The sequence below is a fragment of the Cetorhinus maximus genome, chromosome 4, assembly GCF_964194155.1.
Source record: "Cetorhinus maximus chromosome 4, sCetMax3.hap1.1, whole genome shotgun sequence".
In the NCBI taxonomy this organism is placed as follows: domain Eukaryota; kingdom Metazoa; phylum Chordata; class Chondrichthyes; order Lamniformes; family Cetorhinidae; genus Cetorhinus; species Cetorhinus maximus.
In genome coordinates, this window is record NC_135882.1 from 10833448 (window position 1) to 10854740 (window position 21293).

General features: G+C 40.0%; 1 protein-coding gene across 2 annotated transcripts in view; it reads right to left on the reverse strand.

The window, feature by feature from the left end:
* Window positions 1-1218: 1218 nt before the first annotated feature.
* Window positions 1219-21293, reverse strand: part of slc66a2 (solute carrier family 66 member 2) — a 39442-nt gene continuing 19367 nt past the window's right edge. For both annotated transcript variants that reach the window (XM_078539927.1, XM_078539928.1), the window contains 2 exons: window positions 15172-15388; window positions 1219-4769 (listed from right to left, as the gene is read on the reverse strand). In XM_078539927.1, the coding sequence (XP_078396053.1) occupies window positions 4562-4769; window positions 15172-15388 (425 nt within the window). In that variant the 3' untranslated portion in view covers window positions 1219-4561. The remainder of the gene's footprint in view (window positions 4770-15171; window positions 15389-21293) is intronic.

Sequence of the window (21293 nt, forward strand, 5' to 3'; positions counted from 1 at the left end):
CTCTAGCCTTATAACCCTCTGAGATCTCAGTCTTCCTCCAATTCGAGCTATTGCTCATCCCTATTTTAATTACTCCATCATTGGCAGTGGTGCTTCCAGCTATATAGGTCTCAAACTCTGGTATTTCCTCCCTAAATGTCCCCACCTATCTATTTCCCTCTCCGCTAATAAGATGCTCCTTAAATCCTACCTCTGACCAAGCTTTTGGTCATCTGCTTCCCCATGTGATTCAGTGTCAAAATTTTGTTTGATAATGCTGTGAAGTGCCTTGGACGTTGCTCTACGTTAAAGGTGTTACATAAATCCAAGAGGTTATTGTTGAATGTCCCACAGCAAATACTGTGGCTGGCAAAAGTGCTGTGACAGTGATGTATGATTCCCTTTGCTAGAGCAAAGTCATAAACATAAAGAATAAATGTACAGTTCCATTAAATCCAGTACATAGAAACACCTTTCCCAATGTGGCTATTAATACCAAATACAATGATTTTGTGTTGATGACAGCAAAACAGCCAGTGTTCTCCGTCATTACTCCATTGAACTGACAACATGTGTAGAATAACATGGAAATCCATAAGTTGCTGTTGGTGATTGTACACTTCTCCAAAGGGCACGCTGTTGAGACTGCAATCAATGGAAATCAATTAAATTGACAAACACTTCCACTCTTACACACTTAGTCTTGCTGTAACAACCCTTGAAACGTTGTGCGTCATGGAATATGTAACTACATTTTTAATGGTGTACTCATTATTACTGTTAAACGCTCTCATTGGACTTGAAGACTAATTTTATATTTGTGGGAGGTCAAATTTCTCCATAATGAGAAAACAAAATCCACATTTTAAAAAAATATTTTATTTTAGTTTCCATTTTAATACAATCATATTCATTTTATTCTGCCATCTGAAAATTTCAGCTAAAAGTAAAGGACGTTAAGTGCTTTTACGTTCCTGTATATGAATTTCAGTGTGATTGGCTGCTCACCTGCTTGCTGACATCACTGCTGTTGCATGCCAAGTCACTGCCGTTGACTTAGCACTGGATTTAAACTTCCGTCAGAAAAGGGAAACACCACACCAAAGATCACCAGATCTTTGTGGACAACTTTGCCGTAGACTGCAAAGATCTGGGCCTTCACTAGAAACATATTATTCCAGTTTATGATTTATAAAGGGAGGATGATATGAACATTAAATAAATTTACAAGAGTCCAACTTGCACAGTTCCAACTGTTTATTACACTTTAGGTTTCAGTTTAATACACCGACACACATGACAGACCGAGTATGTATTTACATTTTTAACATTTCCTCTTACGCAGACTTCTTTCGACTCTCTTTTATTTCGCATCCAAATATGACGTTGAATGGCAGCACATACTTAAAAGATTTAGGGAAGGCTGATTATAGTATTGTGCAACATTCCTTTGCTGGTTAGGCATGTTCACCTGCCTTCTTTTGGCAACGAAGAGTCTTTTTTTTTGGTACAGTTGACAGAAGAATACAAACAGTAGTGATCTTCAACACTTATAAATAAATGTTCACAAATGTAAATCCTAATCAAAATAGTGTAAACAAGCATTTCCTACACCTCCCAAGTAATCCTTAAAATAAAACACCTCCAACAGTTCCAAGACAAGCTGTGAAGTGTGAAATTCCAATATACCCTTTTGACTATATTCCCATGGTATATGTTTCTGAAACCAATTAACTGAACACCAAGTGAGCACGAGAAAATTGTGCAAACATTATGGAATCAAAGATCATTATACCTGTGGACTGATAAGACAACACAAAGGGACTAATTTTTATCTGCTCTTTGAAAGCAACAAGCGACATAACATACTGCTGCCTACTAGTACCACAAACACATGGTCCACAGCCTGTGGAAAACAAATCAGAAGAGGCCAATTTTAGTTTTAAAATGTGTTCAACAAATGCTGACTGCAGAGCTCGGGCCAGCAAGAAACAGAAGGCTTATCCAGATCACAAAAAAGTGACGGACTTGCTCAGCAGAAAGGAATTGATAGCTATTTTATTACTAGAGCTCTACATTGCAGTCAACTAATGTAATCATTCTTATGTCTTGATTTTGAAAAGTATATTCTTAGAAAATATTTAAGAAAATTGAGATTGTTTGATAACCAACAAAGTAGAAAGGTCAGTATTTAGCAGCCCCCTGGCTTTGAATACATACATACATTTTGCTGTCTGAACACAAAAACAGAGACAGACAGATAACTTGGCTTAAAATGTTCACGCTTAAATGGCATACACTAAACTGTAAGGTCACTTAGGCCCAAAGCAAAATATGGCAACCAGCTATGGATCAGAAAGACCAAAACCTGTTGTAGAACAAATGTCACTCAGTGACAAAATTTTTAGTAACAATCCAGTGAATAGTTCCTGAGTGAATAAGGAGAATGATAGTTGAAAATTAGGAAGACCTATTCACTTCACCAGGTACGGTTCTCATTAATAGGTGTACAGAGCCCAAGGCTTGTCACCTAAACTAATAGTTGGCTTAATATTCCATTTCAGCTATACTAAACTTATTATTTACAGGTTTCAGTCGAATTCTTCCTAGCCATTGTAAATTAGCGTGATGTTGCCCCATTAACTTCAGAGAGATAAAGACAATTTCACAGATTGCTGGCAACCTGCGAATGCAAAATAAATAACCAATTCAACAAAAATGTATAAAAGCAAAACAAAAGGTTCAGTTAAATACAATTGTACAATGATCAGGACTATTTCTACATAAATACAGTAAATTAGAGGGGCTTGGTTAAATGATTGTTAAAAACACAGGACTGTAATTGATCAACATCGCATACTTATACTTGGATTCAGCAGCATAAGCAGGTTTAGTGGTGGATTCACGATTCACAGATAACAAGCCCTCCTTCATAGGCAACAAGAAAGAATATCAACTCAATTCAGTGAGCTGGATTGATCATGCTGGATTTTCCGACAGCAAACAGATCAGATTATTAAACTAAATTCAGGTTGTAAAACCCATCTGTGGCTCTACGTGCTGTACCACAGAATGCTGGGCAACAAGTCTACACTTCCAATTCCCGTGTAACCTGGCTGAGAACAAGAACTCACAGGGTGTGGAGGAAATACCCAATAGTAACAAGATGCTTTCCAAATGGAAGAGCAACAGGAGGGAAGTGAGAAAGGGAGGAAACAAAACACTGTCTGTGGCCACAAAGAGCTGGTGGGTGATGTACAGCAGAGCAAGTATCAAAGCAGACTTTTCCTTTTAGCTTCCTCCCTAATATACAAATGCTTTCTTGAAACAGTGCTGTTTATTTAACCATGACAACTGTTCTTTAAATGTAGGCACATTTGAACTGTACTGATTCAAACTGGCAGCTGTCGGGCAAGCGAGACGTGCACTGGGTCACCTGTGATTAAGAATGATTCCTACGCCAAAATTGCTGAGTGATCAGCATACTTCGAGAAAATAAATGTTGCAAAGGAAGGAGGCAGTGTCAATATCATTATGTACATTTTCATTAGGCACTATTTCACTAAAAGTCAATTCTCACTTTACTTAAGTCAAAAGTGATTATAATTAACTTTTTTCATTCAATCTGTACCTTTTTAAATGCTATTCTCTTGTTGGCATCTCCTCATCATTAAAAACTGAGCAGACAGCTAAGCTACCCTCAAACTTGTACCAGTGTTACTCTGAAGCTGCTTGTTCTGTGGGGATTGTGGCATTTCTCCCCGCTTCCAATTCCCCCTCCTCGTGGGGAAGTACCTGGTTTCAGCACAGTTGCGATCAGGAGCTTTGCATGCGGAGGATTCCCAGCACAAATTTATGTCCCACCACTCTAATCCATCTCACACTACACCCAATTCCAATGTAAGTTATCACCACATAGCCCAACTGTAATCAAACTAAACAGCCTCGCGCTGCCTCCCAGTCCTTCTCCACTCTGTTGCTGTGGGTTAACAAATAACTTCTGTGGATTTAATTTTAAATGCATGCTGATGTGGTTAACAATTTGGCTTACTTGGACACTCAAGTGTGTGAATGTTATATCATCTCCCTCCCATTACAAATTACAGCTTCTTCAAAGTTCATCACATTAAAACAGAAATGTTGTTAATGTTAACTTGATGGTCCTTGAAGGCAAAACTCTCTCTCTTTGGATATACCCAAGGATTTACATCTCAAACTCACAATACTGCCATGAAGCAAAGCTGTATTAGTGAAGATGATACAGCAAGTGATAAAAAAAAAACAAATTAAACAATGTTAGGAAGAAAAAAGAAAAGTTCTAGAAACAGTAACATGTAAGGCATTTATGTAAACTGGTCCAAAAACATTGGTTTGAGTTATGCAAAATAGAAAAATATATAAATAATCATGAACATTCAACTAATAGTTCAAATGTTTAAACCCCTTTACCAGAAAGTGACTTTGAAATCCTTCCAACGTGCTGAGAACCGATGTAAAAGTTACTGGCTTGGGTTCAACAACATGGGTTTCGAAGTTCTTTCCAGCAGTTGACCACTTGGTGCACTTGTTGAATATGCCGTGGTTAAAGTGCCTTGGTACTTGTGGAAGGAACAGTGTGGGAAGACGGTTTTTGAGGGTAGCGGTCATAGTAGTAAGCTTGAAAGAGAATAGTGATATCGACACATACTTGTAACAACCCACATATCCAGAACTGGAAAGGAGCCTGGTTCAGAATGAAGTACGCAGTCTTGAAAGTGTCACCGCTTGCCCACATCAGCACCATTGTAATACTTTTTGGGGAGGAAAGATTGCAAAATTAATCAAAAGCTTTACTTACAGTGAACCAATAGATGTCCAATATAACACTATATATAGCATTACTGTAATAGATCCATAGAACTCACCTCTAGTAACTCCCACAACAGTCCTGTAAAACTGACTGTTGCCATTAGGCCCTTCCTACCATTTGCATTGCAGTCCAACTCTACAAGTGCGGATTCAAATACAGGCACTTTACCATCCTCTTACTCTGATCAGCATCGACCAGTTTGAGGACAACTCATGAGGCAGTTGGCTCTACTTTAAAATTGTAGGAAACCATAAGCCAGCCTGCAATACCGCCAAAGGCGTTTTCCTTTTCAATAGTGTGAAGATGGATTTTTAAAAATATTTTTGGGAATATGGTGGTATTCTGTGAGGGAGGGAAGGAGGGTGTGTAATTAAGCTGGGGGAAGGTTAGTAAAGACAGATTGACCGTGTGTCAGGAAGATATAATTTTCAAATGTTTTTGGAATTTATTGTAAAGTACAGTAATGGTGGGGTCTGTGCCTATGCATGTGTGTGTGTGACTTAATTGAATTTAAGACAGCTGGTCTGAAGGCTTTGATGTATCAGTAGATAAGCTAGATTTGAAATATCAAGTAGGTTAAACATGGGGGAAGTTTTAGAATGTAAGATGTTAAGGAACATTTGCATTTTTAAATAAACCAGTCTGGCTTGAATTCAAAAGAGGGGGTGAAATGTTTCACCCAGCCAGGAAAACTTAAGAAACAGTGTGTTTATTTTTCTCAAAGATTACTGGTAAAATTAGTACTAAGATAGATTTTATTATTAGAGAGATAAAGTGCAAAGACATAGTGTAACAATGGGAACTTGCATTCAAAGGGGAAAATATGTATAAAGGAGGGAAGGCTGTGAGTAAGGGCAGGCATTCTAAGATCTAACACAAGTGTGAAAAGCCTCCAGCATCTAAGCCTCAAGCTGCTGTCTACAAGGAACTGAAGCTGAGAAAAATTCACTTTGAATTCGAATGTTCAGAGTATTGTCTGTTACTTTGCCTGGATCTTTTAAAAGCTATGTGTTTCGCTGTTGCCTTAATGGACGTGTAATTGGGGTTTAGATTAATTCAGGGATTTAGAAGTTTTCATAGTAGTAATTTGTATATTCTATGTACGTGCTTAAGATCATTTCTTCTATTAATAAAGGTTTAATTTAGTTTTAAGAAACCTATAAGACTTGGTGGTCTTTTTACTGAGTTCAAAGCCAGCATCTCGAAATAAGTACAAATTGCAAAATAGTTGTGGCAGCTACTTCAAGTTTCCCTCTGGGATTTGGGTAGCTTGGCATTTACCATCCGCCTGCCATAACACCGTGGGAGCAGAGATATGAAAAGTAAAGGTGTTAGATACATGCATTTGTAATGAGAAGTTATGGTGAAGTTGAATAAATGAGTAAATAGGTTGGATTTTAAAATTTGCATTAGATGATATGTAAGGGCTTGACTCTTCAGCTGTTAAATTTCAAAGGGAGTTTAGAAGTGACAAGGGACTTTTATAATTGACAAAGGTTTTATAAGTAAACAAGAGAAGGTTATTGAATTTTATTTGACCCGAAAGTGGGGGTAATAGGAAAACATGAAAGATTTTTATATTTTGGAAAAAGTGAGTTCAAAGAGGTGCTTGGAACAATGGGCTATTGATCTAAGGAGAAAAGGATATTTAAGGAAAGATATTTAGTTGAGTTGTGTTGGCTGATTTGAGGGGAAATGTCCTAACACTAGTTCTGTGATGAGAAATGCTGTAAATTTGTAGCAGCCATCTAGTTTCAAGCCAGATAAGTCTTTGTTTTCAGTCTGTTTCTGAACCTTTCTTTCTGGGATTTTCACTACAGAGCGGAGGAGAGTGAGAAATAGTGTGGTATACTTTATTAAAGTGACAGCAGTTTTGCCTTGGGTAATTTTACTGGATTTTTATGGTTAAAAATCTAAGGGAGCTGTTGCCAAGTAGTTTACTTGCGCGTTTTAACTATGTTTTTTTATGGGAATGTTTTGTAAGACTGTTCAACTGTGTAATTTAACTCTTGTGTGCTTAAGTTTTTTTTATTGTTAATAAATCATTTAATTTTAGTATCCTAAAAGTGTTACTGGGATTCTATGTTTTTGGGATTAGTAGTTTTTCCCTTCTTTTTCAAAATACAAAAAAAGCTATGATCAGTAAGACAAGTTTCCCTCTGGGCTTGCTCAGTGAATAACATCGGCTGCGGTCGTAACAATAGATAGAAGGTGGGTCTTGTGCCTTTTGGCAGTTGGGCTGTCACTCAAAGGAACTGAGATCATGCAAGGAAGTTGGTAGTCTTGGTGAGAGGATGTGAGGTTGGAAGCTCAGCTCAGGGTCAAATATAGCAAGGATTTACTTGGAAACGAGAGACAACTGCCTGCTCTCTATGATCAAATGATTGCCTGAGGAAACACTGGCTCACTATTTAAAGAAAGAAACAATGGCTGGGATTTTGCTAATTTTGCTAATAAATGGCAAACCTTTACTGAGATCATGGTTAAGGAGGGAATAGTAGACAATAGTTATCCACCATATCGCACTGAAGACCAATGAAAAATTCAAGTCTTGTTCAATCAGGAGTAACTTCGTTTTTAATAGCATGGGAAGTCATAATTACTGGTGAACAATCTTACTGGCCCTGAAAATTAATTTTACAAGTGTAAAAGAAGAAAATTCATGTTGCCGATTTTTAAATAAATCTTTTTAAAGCGTTTGAGTTTTTCTATTTAAGTTTCATCCTTAATCCCATAAGCAAGTCACAACCTTCATTTCTCTTTCTATAAGATGATTTAAATGTAATTTATATTTTCTGCTTTTAACTTCCTGTTTTGCCATCTGTGAGGATCCTGCAACACGATTGGTTGATCAGCCTCCTTGCCGCCTGTCCTATTTGAAGAGGCCACATTTCCCTTGTAGAAGAACACTGAATTCAAACTGACACTGGAAGAGAGGAAATCTGCACTCTACAGTGCACTAGAACTTTGTGGGAAGCTTTTTCCTTCACTGCTGACACCAAACTCCAGGTCAATGTTCCTGTACTAGACTAGATTTTCCCAGTTCATTTCTGCTTACTCAGAAAGCGCCACACAATATCTAGCTAGGTGGCAGAAAAATAACAGACCTCATTTCAACTCACTGGAACCCAACAGTATTATAGTAAAGGACTCCCATGATTACCAAACAATCAATTGCTGACAAAGAATGCACATGCACACAAATTCCATGGCACTACTGCACAACTGGAGACACAGTGAGGCAGAATTTCTGCTAGTGCTTGGGCCTGGCTGTGACCCTTCCCCAAATACTGCAAACAGGGCCACTGTAAAAACTGGGGGAAATACACGAGCCTACTGAGGAGCAGCAGAAGAACCCCTCCCCCACATCACTACACAAAGCCAGAGGTTCCTCCCGCTGAAGAAAGTGGTGGGCGGACCAGACAAAGGACCGAGGTTAAAATTCTTGGTCGGAAACAGTAGACTGCTGTTCATCTCATCATCCGGAGTTGTAAATTTTTTAAAAGAGCTATAAACATCGAAATTAATTACTTTCCTTTGTGCTCCCCATTAAAGGTGTGGGTTTGTAATGATGTATTGTTCTATTGAAGCCAGTCAGCCTCCACTCTTCTCCCCAGTAGCTAGTTTTCGTGTGTATACAATAAATGTCAGTAGACTATTTAATCACAACATAGCCTGAATCACTAACTCTTCTCCCATAACATTTCCCATAAATTTTTCTTTTTCAAGTGCTTATCCAATACCCTTTTGAAAGTTACTGTTTTTGATTCCACCATCCTGTCAGGCAGTGCATCCAGATAATAACTCAGTGCGAGGAGAAAAAAAAATCCTCAAATTCCCTCTGGTTCTTTTGTCAATTTTCTTATATTTACTCTATCAAACCCCTCATATTTTTAAGCGCCTCTATTAAATCACCCATTAACCATGTCTGCTCTAATAAGAACAATTCCAGCTTCCCTAGTCTCTCCACATAACTGATGTCCCTCATAGAATCACAGAATTGTTTACAGTGCATGATGCGGTCATTTGGCCCATCATGTCCGCACCACTCTCCGAATGAGCATTTTACTTACTGCCATTCTCCTGCCTTCTCCCTCTAACACTGCAGATTGTTTCTTTTAAAATAATTGTTTAATTCCCTCTTGAATGCCTCGATTGAACCTGCCACCACCACCATATTCCCAGGCAGTGCATTCCAGACCCTAACCACTCGTTGTGTGAAAAAGCTCTCTCTCATATCGCTTTTGCTTCTTTTGCCAATTATTTTAAATCTGTGCCCTCTTGTTCTCGATCCTTTCACGAGTGGGAAGTTTCCCCGCCCCGTCTATTCTGTCCAGACTCATGATCTTGAGCATCTCTCAAATCTCCTTTCAGCCTTCTCTTCTCCAAAGAAAACAGTCCCAAATTCTCCAATCTATCTTCATAACTGAAGTTTCCCATCCCTGGCACCATTCTTGTAAACATCTTCTGCACTCTCTCCAATGCCGTCATATCCTTCATTGCTGGTATCATCTAGGTTTAGAATGTCAGTCCTCATTTTGTGTCCTAAAATGCATTATTTTACACTTTTCTACATCAAATTTAATTTGTGTTTCTGCCTGTTTCACCAGTCTAAGTCCTCCTTAAAATGGACAATATCCTCGCAAATACTTGTTTGCAAGTTTTGTCTCATCTGCAAGTCTTTAAATTATGCCTCCTTATACCCTAGTCCAGGAATGATATGAATATATCATAAACCAAAAAGAGCAGTAGTTCTAAAACCGACCCCTGGGGGCCACCTCCAGTCCGAAAAATAATTGTTTTGGCTCAACTCGCTTTCTACTTTCATTTCCCTTCCAGATCTAGGCTGTCTGTAGTACAATCCCATCAATGTGACAATCCTTTTTAATCTTTAAAACAATGTTTAGCCTCATCTACGTCGAATGCATTTCAGATTCAAACCGAGGTGTTCGATGTCTCAAGCTCAACTGAGGGGCAACTGATGGATTTTTGACTTTTAAAGAAAACTAAAAAGGATGGGCCAGAAACCCTGGATTACTCAAAGAACATAATCTAAGTGAAAGTGTTTATTTGTAGTCTTAATTCAAAATATTCCTTGCTTTTGAAGGACAAGAGATAAGCAAGCCACGTAAAAGACAGCTGCCTAGCTAGGCCTCAGAAGGAAACTGTCAAACGTGAGCTAACTACCTTTGTATTAGTGAGAACAATAAACCCAGCCACCATAAAGTGAAATGTATAGACTTGCAGTCTACAAAACAGAAGAATGTCAGTGAAGAATTCACTCATTTTCCTTTCACAGAAGAATTTGGCCATTCTGACTTCTGAGCTGTATTACTGAGTGACCACCCCTCTACCTACTGAATTTATTACTCGCGAGTCCCTAACTGAATTCCCTATCTTGAGTCATCTTTTTACCCATGTGCAGTACTTTACACTTGTCTAGGTTATGTTTCATCTGCTGTTCTTCTGCTCATTTCCATACTGTATTGTCTGAATCGTTCCATAATAACCAAGCTGCCTCTTCTGATTCTACTGTCCCTCCTAGTTCAGGATGAACTGAGGATGTGGCAACTGTTCTTTGAGTTTCTGAATTCAACTCACTGATGTGAATTAGAAAAAATAGTGAGCATCGGGAGCCCCCACTCAGACATACCTCCTCTAACAAGTACTTGGTTTTTCTCGGCCTTCAGGTGATTTCTTAACTGTCCCCAGAGATTGCCCTGAATTTACACAACTTTCAATTTAACAGATGGCCTTTTTAGCGGAACTTTGCCAAATTCTTTTTGAATGCCATGGTCTAATTGAATGGCAGAACAGGCTCAAGGGGCTGATTGGTCCCATGATTTGATACACCATGTTTTAGGGCTTTTCACAACTGATTTGACACTTGTGTAAGGAACATATCTTTTTATTTCTGTTGGACTGTGGATTCAAATTACAATGGCTGCAGGTTGAAAGATATGTCCATTTGAACAGGATGAGAGATATATACAATGTTGCAGTCCTGGGACAGAGCATGCCATGAAAGAGGGGATGGTGCCGGAAAGGAGTCCTGGACCAAGGGAGCTGCCTACAACAGCATTTTAACTGGCTCCTGACCAGGTGACCAGGGCTTGTGTGAAGAGCAGTTCAGCTGAATAGCTCCTAGCCTGAAAGGGAAAAGACCTAAAAGCTCTCTCTCCTATGTATGCAAGATTCCAGTAATCCTACAGGAATAGCTAGCTGGCTTTTTCTTCTCATATCTCTATAACCTGCTCTCGCTGAAAACCCCCGTCAAGAGGCAAAGGGGAAAATCACTGTTAGAGACATTGAAAGGCAAGTGCTCAACCAGTTAACTAAATGCTGAAAGTGCTGGAAGATCACCTCACGTCATCAACAAGAACTGAAAGGAATTTGGAAGATATCAATCAAAATCAACCCATCGAATCCTGTACTCTGGAATTGGTGCTATTGAACTGTTTTGTCCCACCCTTAAAATCCATGATTTGTGTGTCTTATGTGTTGTGTGTATGTGTGTGTATAGGGATTTAAGAAGGGTGTAGAGTTTAAGTTACAGTGTTAAAAGTTAGCAGTTCATATTTCTTTCTTTTGCCACTGGTTAACAACAGTTTGTTCAATAACCAGTTATTTACTTATTAAGTTTACAAACATCGTGCTTGTATTCTGTTAACCTAAATTAAAGAGTCAGGTAGAATTGGGGCAATCTGGTGGTTTGGTCAAACTTTTCACATTTGTCGCGGCTCGGGGAACAGTGGGGCTGATACTACAGTGCACCATCCCCAGTGAGTCGTGACACTTCTGCAAAGTAAAGGCTGGTCAGACAGGTACTTCTCCTCTGAATCCATGTTGACTGGATTATCATTGTACAAATTTGCACAATGTACATTGCCAAATTTACTGTTGGCAACAGAGTTCAAGTTTCTATTTCTTGAAAGCATTGTGTGTGACTTTAAACTGGCGGCTACTGCTAGGGATGGTGGGGTGGGGGTGGTGGGGTGGGGTGGGGTGGTGGGGGCTCTAACTTTCTGTACTCCTCGCCAAGTTATGTAACTTGCTGGTAAAGATTCCCTCAGTGAATCGGAAAGAAAATAAATTTCGCTCAGTCTAGTTCTCATCTCAGCAATGTGTGCCACTCTCTTTAAAATGTCTAATTGGAGGCACCAAAAGCAGCAGCAGCAGCTTACATGTGGAACTACATGTGGTAGTGGACTTGACCGCGAGGACCCAAAACTACAGCTGATAAGGTTAAGATTTAGTAACCGTAAACCCAAAAATCAGGTAATGGCAGTGACTTTATGGGGGGAAAAAATCAAACAGGGAGATATATTGTTAATCTATTAAAATGAATAAGTATTTTTTAAATGAAATGCCAAGTTTTTTTTTGGCAAGAAACAATAATTATGACTGGAAGAGTCAAATCACTCGACAGTTGAGAGTATTTTGATGGTCTCTTCAGTCAGGCCTGTCAACTCTCAATCACTTGGATTTAAAAACACAGCCTATTTCAATGTCTTTCACCATGAAAAATAAAGACATCTCCATACATTTATGTTTGCAACCTGTCTCATTCTTTTTGACTGTAAATCTCATCCTTACCTTATGTTAACAGCTCTGGGCATGACAGTTGATGAACCTGGAGGGAGAGTTGGTCCTGACTAGTTAGTGAAAATGTCATAACTAGAATTTGCCCAGCTCGAGTTATTTTTAGTTATTGTGAAGTACCTCATAATTCACTCATCTCATCCTTTGTGTCACTCGTGAATTCCAAGGTATTCACATATAAACTAAGCCCAGTTAATGCATTGCTGCAATTCTCCTAATGAGTGAGGACTAGCTCCTTGCCTTTTTGGCCTACTTCCTCATTCACTGGTTATAACACTGAAAGACCAAAACAGAATATTTTCTCAATCGTGAGGTGCTAGGGGATATGAAGGAGCAAGGGAATCTAGGTGTCTGTAAATAGCAAATGCAAAGGTACAAAAGGCAATCAAAAAAGCTACAGGAATGTTGGTCTTAATCTCTTATGATTGTGAAAAAGTGAGGAAGTGATGCTTCAGTTGTACAGAACTTTGATTAGACCCCATCTGGAGAACTAAATACAGTTTTGGGTACAGAATCTGAGGGAAGGTATATTGGCCCTAGAGTGGGTACAGCTGAGATTCATCAGAACCCCAGAGCTTAAATAATTAAATTATGAGGACAAGTTGCATAAGCTTTGTTTGTATTCCCTTTAGTTTAGAAAGTTCATCAGTAATCCAATTGAGATGTTGAAAATGAAAAAAAGAATTCATAGGGTAGATACAGAGGAATTATTTCCTCTAGTAAGGGAATCCAGAACAAAGATATCAAAGAGTATACTATTTGTAACTATCATCTGGAGTCTTCCATTCCTAATTGATACTCAACATTGCATTCAACAGGAACTTTAAACTTCAGTAATTTTATATTTCTCATTTTAGCAGTTTAATAACTTACTGGAGACGAGGGGGTGGGCAAGTGGAAGAGAATGTGAGTGAGTGAAAGAACATGAGAATGCTAACAAAAAGCAAGCGCCAGAGTGAAACTGTAAGAAAAACAGAGACAAAGAGAGAGATTGAGAGACCAGACGTCTAGGCTTGGTTCACAAGTGTTGCCTACATTTGAGTACTGCAAAGGGCAGTTGATTCAAAGTAGCTATGAGGAATACAGTTCTAAAAAAAAGGTTCTCTTGTTTCAGTATATCTTCAAAGGATTCTAAATGATACATCAATGCCTGACTCAATACCAGTTAGCAGTCAGTCTGAGGTCATCATGTTCAAGCACCAATTTTATGTTGACAGGTAGCTCAGGAGAAGTGTCTCGGTTTGACATTTCAAGGATAACAAAATGGCTAAATTATCATAAATATGCTGCTTACACTGAACATTTACTAGCTTAATTTAAATAAATCTGTCTGGTAGATGGATGGATTACCATCCGGCAGGCTGCAGCTCAACCTATAAACCAACAAGGACAAAGAGATATTCTAATAAGTAAGAATGAAGTGGCAAAAATTCATAGTTTGATCTCAAGGTCTTGCTAATTTACTTTGCGCAGATAAAAGCATACTCTGGTTCATAGGGGAGATGAGGTCTGTCCATGAACTCATCACTGACACTGAACCCAAGTAGCATCTAATGTAAAATCCCAAAATATAACCACAGTCTTGATTCACTATGGAGTCAATTCAGGCCTTAACACCCAATTCCATTCCGAAGTTTATCACTGTTGAGAGGTGAAACAAATGCGAAACTTGTTCCATGAATGCACTGTTATGAATACCGTGTTCACTACTACTCACAGCATTAATTTTCTATGCTTCTAAACATGTTGACTCAGCAGAAAAGAGCACAGAGAATGAAATAAGGACAGGTTATGAGAAAATATTAAAAGACATTCTAGCTTTACAATCCAGACTGAAAATATTTAAGAGGCTATCTACTAAAGTACACCAATTATGAAATGGTATAAGTAAGATAATGGTACTTTGAGGTTAGCCAGTAAAGAGGATAGAAATGGAAATAAGTAAAAACGAATTACATTAAAAACCCTATCTAAAAGAAATCAAAAAATGACAAATATTTGTAATAATTTGCAAAGCACAATAGCACAGAGAAAAACACTGGGGAATTTCAAAAATAAAATTGAATGGAAGAGCATAGTGATAATAGAGCGATGGGTTCTGATTAGCTAAATCACCTTTCTTCATTTTTGATCTTTGTTCTTGTGTGCTGAAAACTCGATTAGATTGGTTTGGAAATGTAGAAGTTAGTGAGATACTCCTCAAAAAAGATGATGGTGGACATTGGGATCTGACAGGACCTGCCCACTACTTAATCCATTAGAAACCCAAGTCAAGCAGTAAATATTGTTTTGCATTCTGGTCATACCTAAAACTTTAAAGTCGCTTTGTTCTGTTGGTAGCACCCACACCATTGACTTGTGAATATTGTGTCTTCAAACCCCACTCTAGGACTTGAATTATATTATGTAGGTTAACACTTCAATGCAGTGCTGAAGGAGTGCTGCATTGTTAGAAGTGCCATATTCCACACAAGGTGGTAAATCGAGGCCCTGACTGCTGGTGAGGTGGATGCAAAAGAGGAGCGGGGAATTCTTCTGGTGTCCTGTCACCAACATTGACCACCCAACAACCTATACTAAAAGCAGAAATTGTCATTCATTGCTGTTGCTACGTGGAAACTGGCTGCTGCTTTATCCTATAGTGACGGCACCTCAAAGTGCAATGAACTAGCTGAGGACATGGTAAATACAAGTTATTTTTTCCATAAGATCTTATTACAGCGCTACATGGGCCCTCTTACCTCATGCCTTCTGTTGATTTGTTCTCGTAATTGCGATACAGTTGTGGTGTGCCAAGCATCGCCTCGGTAAAGACAGCGAAGAAGCCAAGCGTTTCCACAAAGAGTGAAGAATCAATAAGGAGGTAGGTTATGTATGCAGCAACAATAGTGAAAGCCAACACACACTGTATGTAATCAATAAATCTGCTCCATAGCCAGAAGTACTGCAGATCAAAGTCTAAAAATAGAAACAAAATATTAAGAAAAGTATCTAGGCAAATTTTTAGAATTTTATGAGTGCTAAATTAACATTTTTAATTTATGATCATACAACACATTTATCATAGGCCAATTGCTAAAAAGGCAAACAGGATTTCAAATGTGCACCTCACTTTATTTTGCCTGCTTACTCAATTGCAACTGTCTCTGCTACTAAGACAAGGGTTTCCCTGCTCCTTATTTTTCCTCTTCTCCTTTTACCAATTCAGATGCAGGTCACTAAAAATAGTATCAATTTTGTTAGCTTCTCTAAAGGGAGTTCAGTCACAAATCTGGATACCATTCGATGACTTATCGCCACACTAAAGCCTTATCTCCACACTGAATTTGTATTCTCGACATCTTGCAGTTAAACGGCGTCTTTAACCTAGAACCAATGACCCAAACTGCTTCACAGAAGCGCAATCTGGCAGTAATTGATGCCGAGTCAAAGGAGGAGATATTAAAACGTTGACAGAAATGAGGCAGGTTTTAAGGAGGCTCTTAAAAGGATTAAAAGGGTTGGAAAGCCAGGGAGGTTTAGGGAAGAGAAATTCAGAGAATAAATGGCTGATGGCAATGCCACCAATAATGGAGCAAAGATTGAGGATGTACAAGATGCCAGATTTGGAAGCATGGAGAGGGTTGCAACCTCCTGTTTCCATCTCCCATACTAAGTGCCATCTGCAAACTTAGATATACACTTTTCTATTCCTTCATCCAAGTCATAAATATATGTGAATGTATCTGGTGAAAAGCTGAAGACCCAGTAGAGAACCCTGAAGGGCACTTTTCACATCCTACCAATCTGAGGACGTTCTCTTCATCCTTTTTCTGTCTCCTACCTCCCAACCAATCACCAACACATCACATGGTTACCTCCAATTATGTGGACTTCCATTATTGCTAATAATCTTGTGTAAAATCTCATCAAATATCTTTTGGAAATCTATATAGAAACATCCATAGGCACTCCTCTATTCGCCATTCCTCAAAAAATTCAACTGGATTAGTCAGACATGACGCGACACATACTCATCAGCTCATATTTGTCAAATGCTCACTCAATCTTTCTCTGATGATTGATTCTGGTGTATATCCACAACTAATGTTAAACTGACAGGTCTATAGTTACTTGGTTTCTTCCTCCTTCCTTAAATAATAGTGACATTTACAATTTTCTACTCCAGAAGCACAACTCCTGAATCTAGAGGGGAAAATTATGACGAACACATTTGCTATTTCCTTACTTTTAATACCCAAGAGTGGAACCAGCTGTTCGTTTTGTCTATCTTGTGTCATTACTTTCTCCACCAGCATATTTTACTAGTATTAAATCAAAGTTCCTCCATTTCGTATTTAGTTTCCTTGTATGACTAGTATTTTGTCCTCTTTACCTACTGTGAAAATGGATACAAAGTACTTATTTCACAAGCCTGCCATTACCTCAGTCAATTATAGTCTCACACGCATCTGACTTAATGGGCTCACATTTCCATTTACCGCACTCTCAATATATTTATAAATGCTTTTTGTTAACTTTGATATCCTTTGCAAGCTTTTTTTTCCCATATTCTCTTTGCATCTCATTGGTTTATTTGAACCCCTGTTGCTTTACTAGTTCTCTTAGTCCACTGGATTTCCCATTATCCTTGCACATGTCTCTTATCTTTTAGCTTGATGCTTGCTTTCTGCACTGAAATAATCTTAGGCATCAAACTGTTCTGATTAAAAAAAGAATACACACAATTTGGGATGGTTGATTATTTGAATTTTCCCCTAATGATTGGATTTTCATTTTTCCATGATTTTGCATAAAGCATCCCCACGAGCTAGCAATTATGTTTATGGGGGATGGAGAATGGCAGGTCAGGAGTGCATTGAAATAGTCTAATCTGTGGGCAAAGATGTGGAAAAGGGTTTCAGCAATTGATGAGATGAATCATGGGTGGAGGTGGAAAGAGTTAAGAGGATGGAAGGCAGTGGTTGTGATGAAGTGGATTCTGGTTGGGAGCTCAGCTTGGGGTCAAACAGAATGCCAAGGCTGCAAATAGTTTGGTTCAACATGAGACAGCGGCCAGGAGGTGGGGTGGGGGGGGTGAAATCATGGGCAGGGTTTTATGTCCCACGGGTGGGCACATAGCCAACCCAATCGGGCAAGCATCCAGACGTCATTGCACATTCATGCAATATTTCGGTCGGCGGGCGCGCACGAGAGTTGGCAGCACGCCCGCCGACAGTTAAGAGGCTCATTAAGGCCCTTGATCAAATGGTTGAACGCTATTTTTCGCTGCCCGTCCAACACTATGGTTGGCGGGCAGGTGAATCGGCCAGGCGGCCTTTGGATTTTTTATGAAATCTCATCCCCGAGCTGGATGAGGTTTCCAGCGGTAATTAAAACAAAATTTCAAAATCATTTTTAAAATGCCCCTCTTCATGTGACTGAGTCACATGCGGGGGGGACAGGTTTATATCATTTGTAAAATCTTATTGGTCAGTGTCCAATTTTTCAGCTCCCCGAGGCAGCTCTGTGCCCGCGCGTGCACAGACTTCCACGCTGGCCCTCCTCCCGTCCTCACCCCGGCAGCGCTGAGCATTTCAGGCCGCCTTTCACATGGGCTGGCCGTTAATTGGCCAGCCAGGGTCAAATTTCGGTTGGGGCCCAATCGCAGGTGACGGCCCATTTCACGGCTGCTCCCGGGCCCGCCCGACCAAGGGGAAATCCCGTCCCATCAGTTTGTGGGAGGAACTAAAGACGATGGATTAGTTTTCATAATGATTAAGTGGAGGAATTTGCAGCTCCCTTCTATGCGCTGTCTGAGATCACTCTCAGCGGGGATAACTGAAATGTTGGATATGAATTCAAAGCCCTGTAACGACTCTGCCAGCCAACACCCTAAAGTGGACCACATGTGGACAGTGCAAACACTGCCCTTTAGGCCCCCATTTTCTTACACTGACTGACTGTTTCCACCACCCCCAGAATGCCAGACCCTTCTCATTTCACTCCTCCATTCCCCGCACCCAACCCTCCGTCCTCCCTTAGATCCCTCCTCCACGCCCCGACCCCACTCCACAATGCCCCGCCCACACCACCAACTCACCCGTGCCAGTCCCAAGCCTCCCTGCGAGCTGCCAGTCTCCTGCTCCCCCCACCTTGTGCCGCAGTGTTCAACAAGAAAAACCGCTGACCTCAGGCACAAAGCCAACTGTTGCACGCCATCTTTAAAATGAATGTGAACCAGTGCCACCGAGATTCTAGTGAGCCGATGACTTATCATGAAGGTAGGACGTAATTAGAAACAGTTTTAATATAATGAATATTGATAGCATGCAAATGTATTGCAAGTAGGAAACCACCACAGAATGGTGTGAGGCTCAACACAGCACAAACATGCCACTGGCTTAATCTCCAAATTTGAATCCACTGTCAGGAGAGTAAAATTTCATCTCTCGCCTAATTGAGTCATCCCACCCACCACATTTCCCACTCTTGCAGGCCCCACAAAATCCCCACCCCCACCCCAGTGGCCTTACAACACAGAAGCTGTGGAATACAGGTGATGGTGAGGTACAGCTGGATGTCAACGTGTTGATCCCATGTCTTTGGGTGATGATTCCAAAGCGCAGCATGTGACTATGTGTGGCAATGCATTGTTAATTTAGGTGGCAAGATCACTTCTCTATTTGCACAAAATCATAAGAAGATGGGAAGAAAGAGAAGGCCATTCAGCACATCTAGCCTGTACATCTAGCCTGTTCTGCCACGTGGCTGATCTGATTGTGGCCTTAACTCCACTTTCCTGCCTGTCCTCCCATAACCTTAATTCCCTTGTCAATCAAAGGTCAGTCTCTAATTCAGACCTGACCTCCACTGCTCTCTGTGGAAGCGAATTCCAAAGACTAATAAGCATACAAGAAATTCCTCATCTGTCCTAAATGGGAAACCCCTCATTTTGAAACTGTGTCCCCACCAGTTCTCATTTCCCCTATGAGGGGAGACATCCTCTCAGCATTTGCCCTGTCAAGCCCTCCTCAGAATCCAATGTGTTTGAATAAGATCACCTCTCATTCTTCTCAACTTCAATGAGTATAACCTGGTAAGCTTTCCTCATAGACAATCCCTTTAACCCAGGAATCAGTCTAGTGAATCTTCTCTGAACTGTTTCCAATGCAAGTACATCCCTCCTTAAGTAAGGAGACCAAAACTGTACACAGTACTCCATGTGCGGTCTCACCAATGCCATACAGCTTCAGCAAGACTCCCCTACTTTTATACTCTGCACCCCTTGCAACAAAGAACAATGTTCCACTTGCCGTCCTAATTACATGCTGTACCTGCATGCTGACTTTTTGTGGTTGATGTACAAGGACAGTCAGGTCCCTCTGTGTTGCAGCATTTTGCTGTCTCTTCCCATTGGAAAAATATTCTGTTTTGCTATTCTTCCTGTGAGTGGACTACTTCACATTTTGCCACATCATACTCCATCTACCACTTTTTTTGCCCACTCACTTAACCTATCTATACCTCTTTGCGTCCTCCTCACAACTTGCTACCTATTAGCAAACTTGGCTACAATACAGTCTATCCCTTCATCCAAGTCATTAATACAGATCGTAAATAGTTAACGCTCCAGCACTGATCCCATTGGCACTCCACCAGTTAGTTTGCCAAACTGAAAACGCCCCAAATATCCCGATTCTCTGTTTCTTGTTAGTTAACCAATCCTCTATCCACGCTAATATATCACCCCAACACCATGAGCTCTTATCTTGTGCAGCAACCTTTTATGTGGCACCTTATCAAATGCCTTTTAGAAATCCAAATATGCTACACCTGCTGGTTTCTTTTTATCTACTCTGCTTGTCACATCCTCAAAGAACTCTAATAAATTTGTCAAACATGATTTCCCTTTCACAAAACCATGTTGACTCTGCCTGATTGTAATGTGATTTTCTAAACGCCCTGCTATAGAGTACAAGGTTGCAAATCCAGCTATTCAAAAACCGGAGTTGTCTGAAAAATTTTTTTAGAGTGTGCCATGCATCAAGTTTAATTGCGTAAAATAAAACCTTACCTAGACAATTTGGTGACAGTGCTGCATAGGCGCAGTGTGGGACTGGACTAGTTATCCCCTTTGCTGTTTGTATGCTGGTCTATTCCTGCACACCAAACGACCCTTGATCCCGCCCAACCCAGCTTGACCCGACCTGTCCATGGCCCGACCTAAGACCCAGCAAGATCTGAAATCCAGCATGGCCTCGGTCCCAAGGTTGCCGGTTTTGAGACACTGTATCTGTACTTCCTTAATAGTGGATTCTAGAATTTTTCCAATGACATACGTTAGACTAACTGGCCTATTGTTTCCTGCTTTCTGTCTCCATTCTTTCTTGAATAGTGGTGTTACATGTGTGATTTCCCAATCCTCTGGGAGCTTTCCAGAATCTAAGGAATTTTGGAAGGTTATAACCAATGCATTCATCATGGCACCATGCAAGGCAAGAAAACAGGCAAAGTTAGTGTAGAGTTCTAAAATGGCAAGCTCTTGACTCACTTGGAGGAGTCCAACCTGAATGATCATTAAGAGCACTGAGGGAGTAAGAGTAGGTGAAGTTTCACAGCTCCAAGTTATGACCAATGTCATCCAGTTTTCATTATGTAATCTCATTCGCTCAGGTATGCACACAACCAGCCCATGCCGTTTGTGCCTTATAATATGAGCTCTATCGAAAGACGTTCTTGAAAACTGCTACATAACATGAACCACTTTTCTGTAATCGTAGACATGGCACTGCTATTTGACACATCTTGTTCTGGCATGCTCGTCATCCCTCTCATTAACATTTTAAGCACCCACAAAGCTGTACTTGTACTGGAAGATACA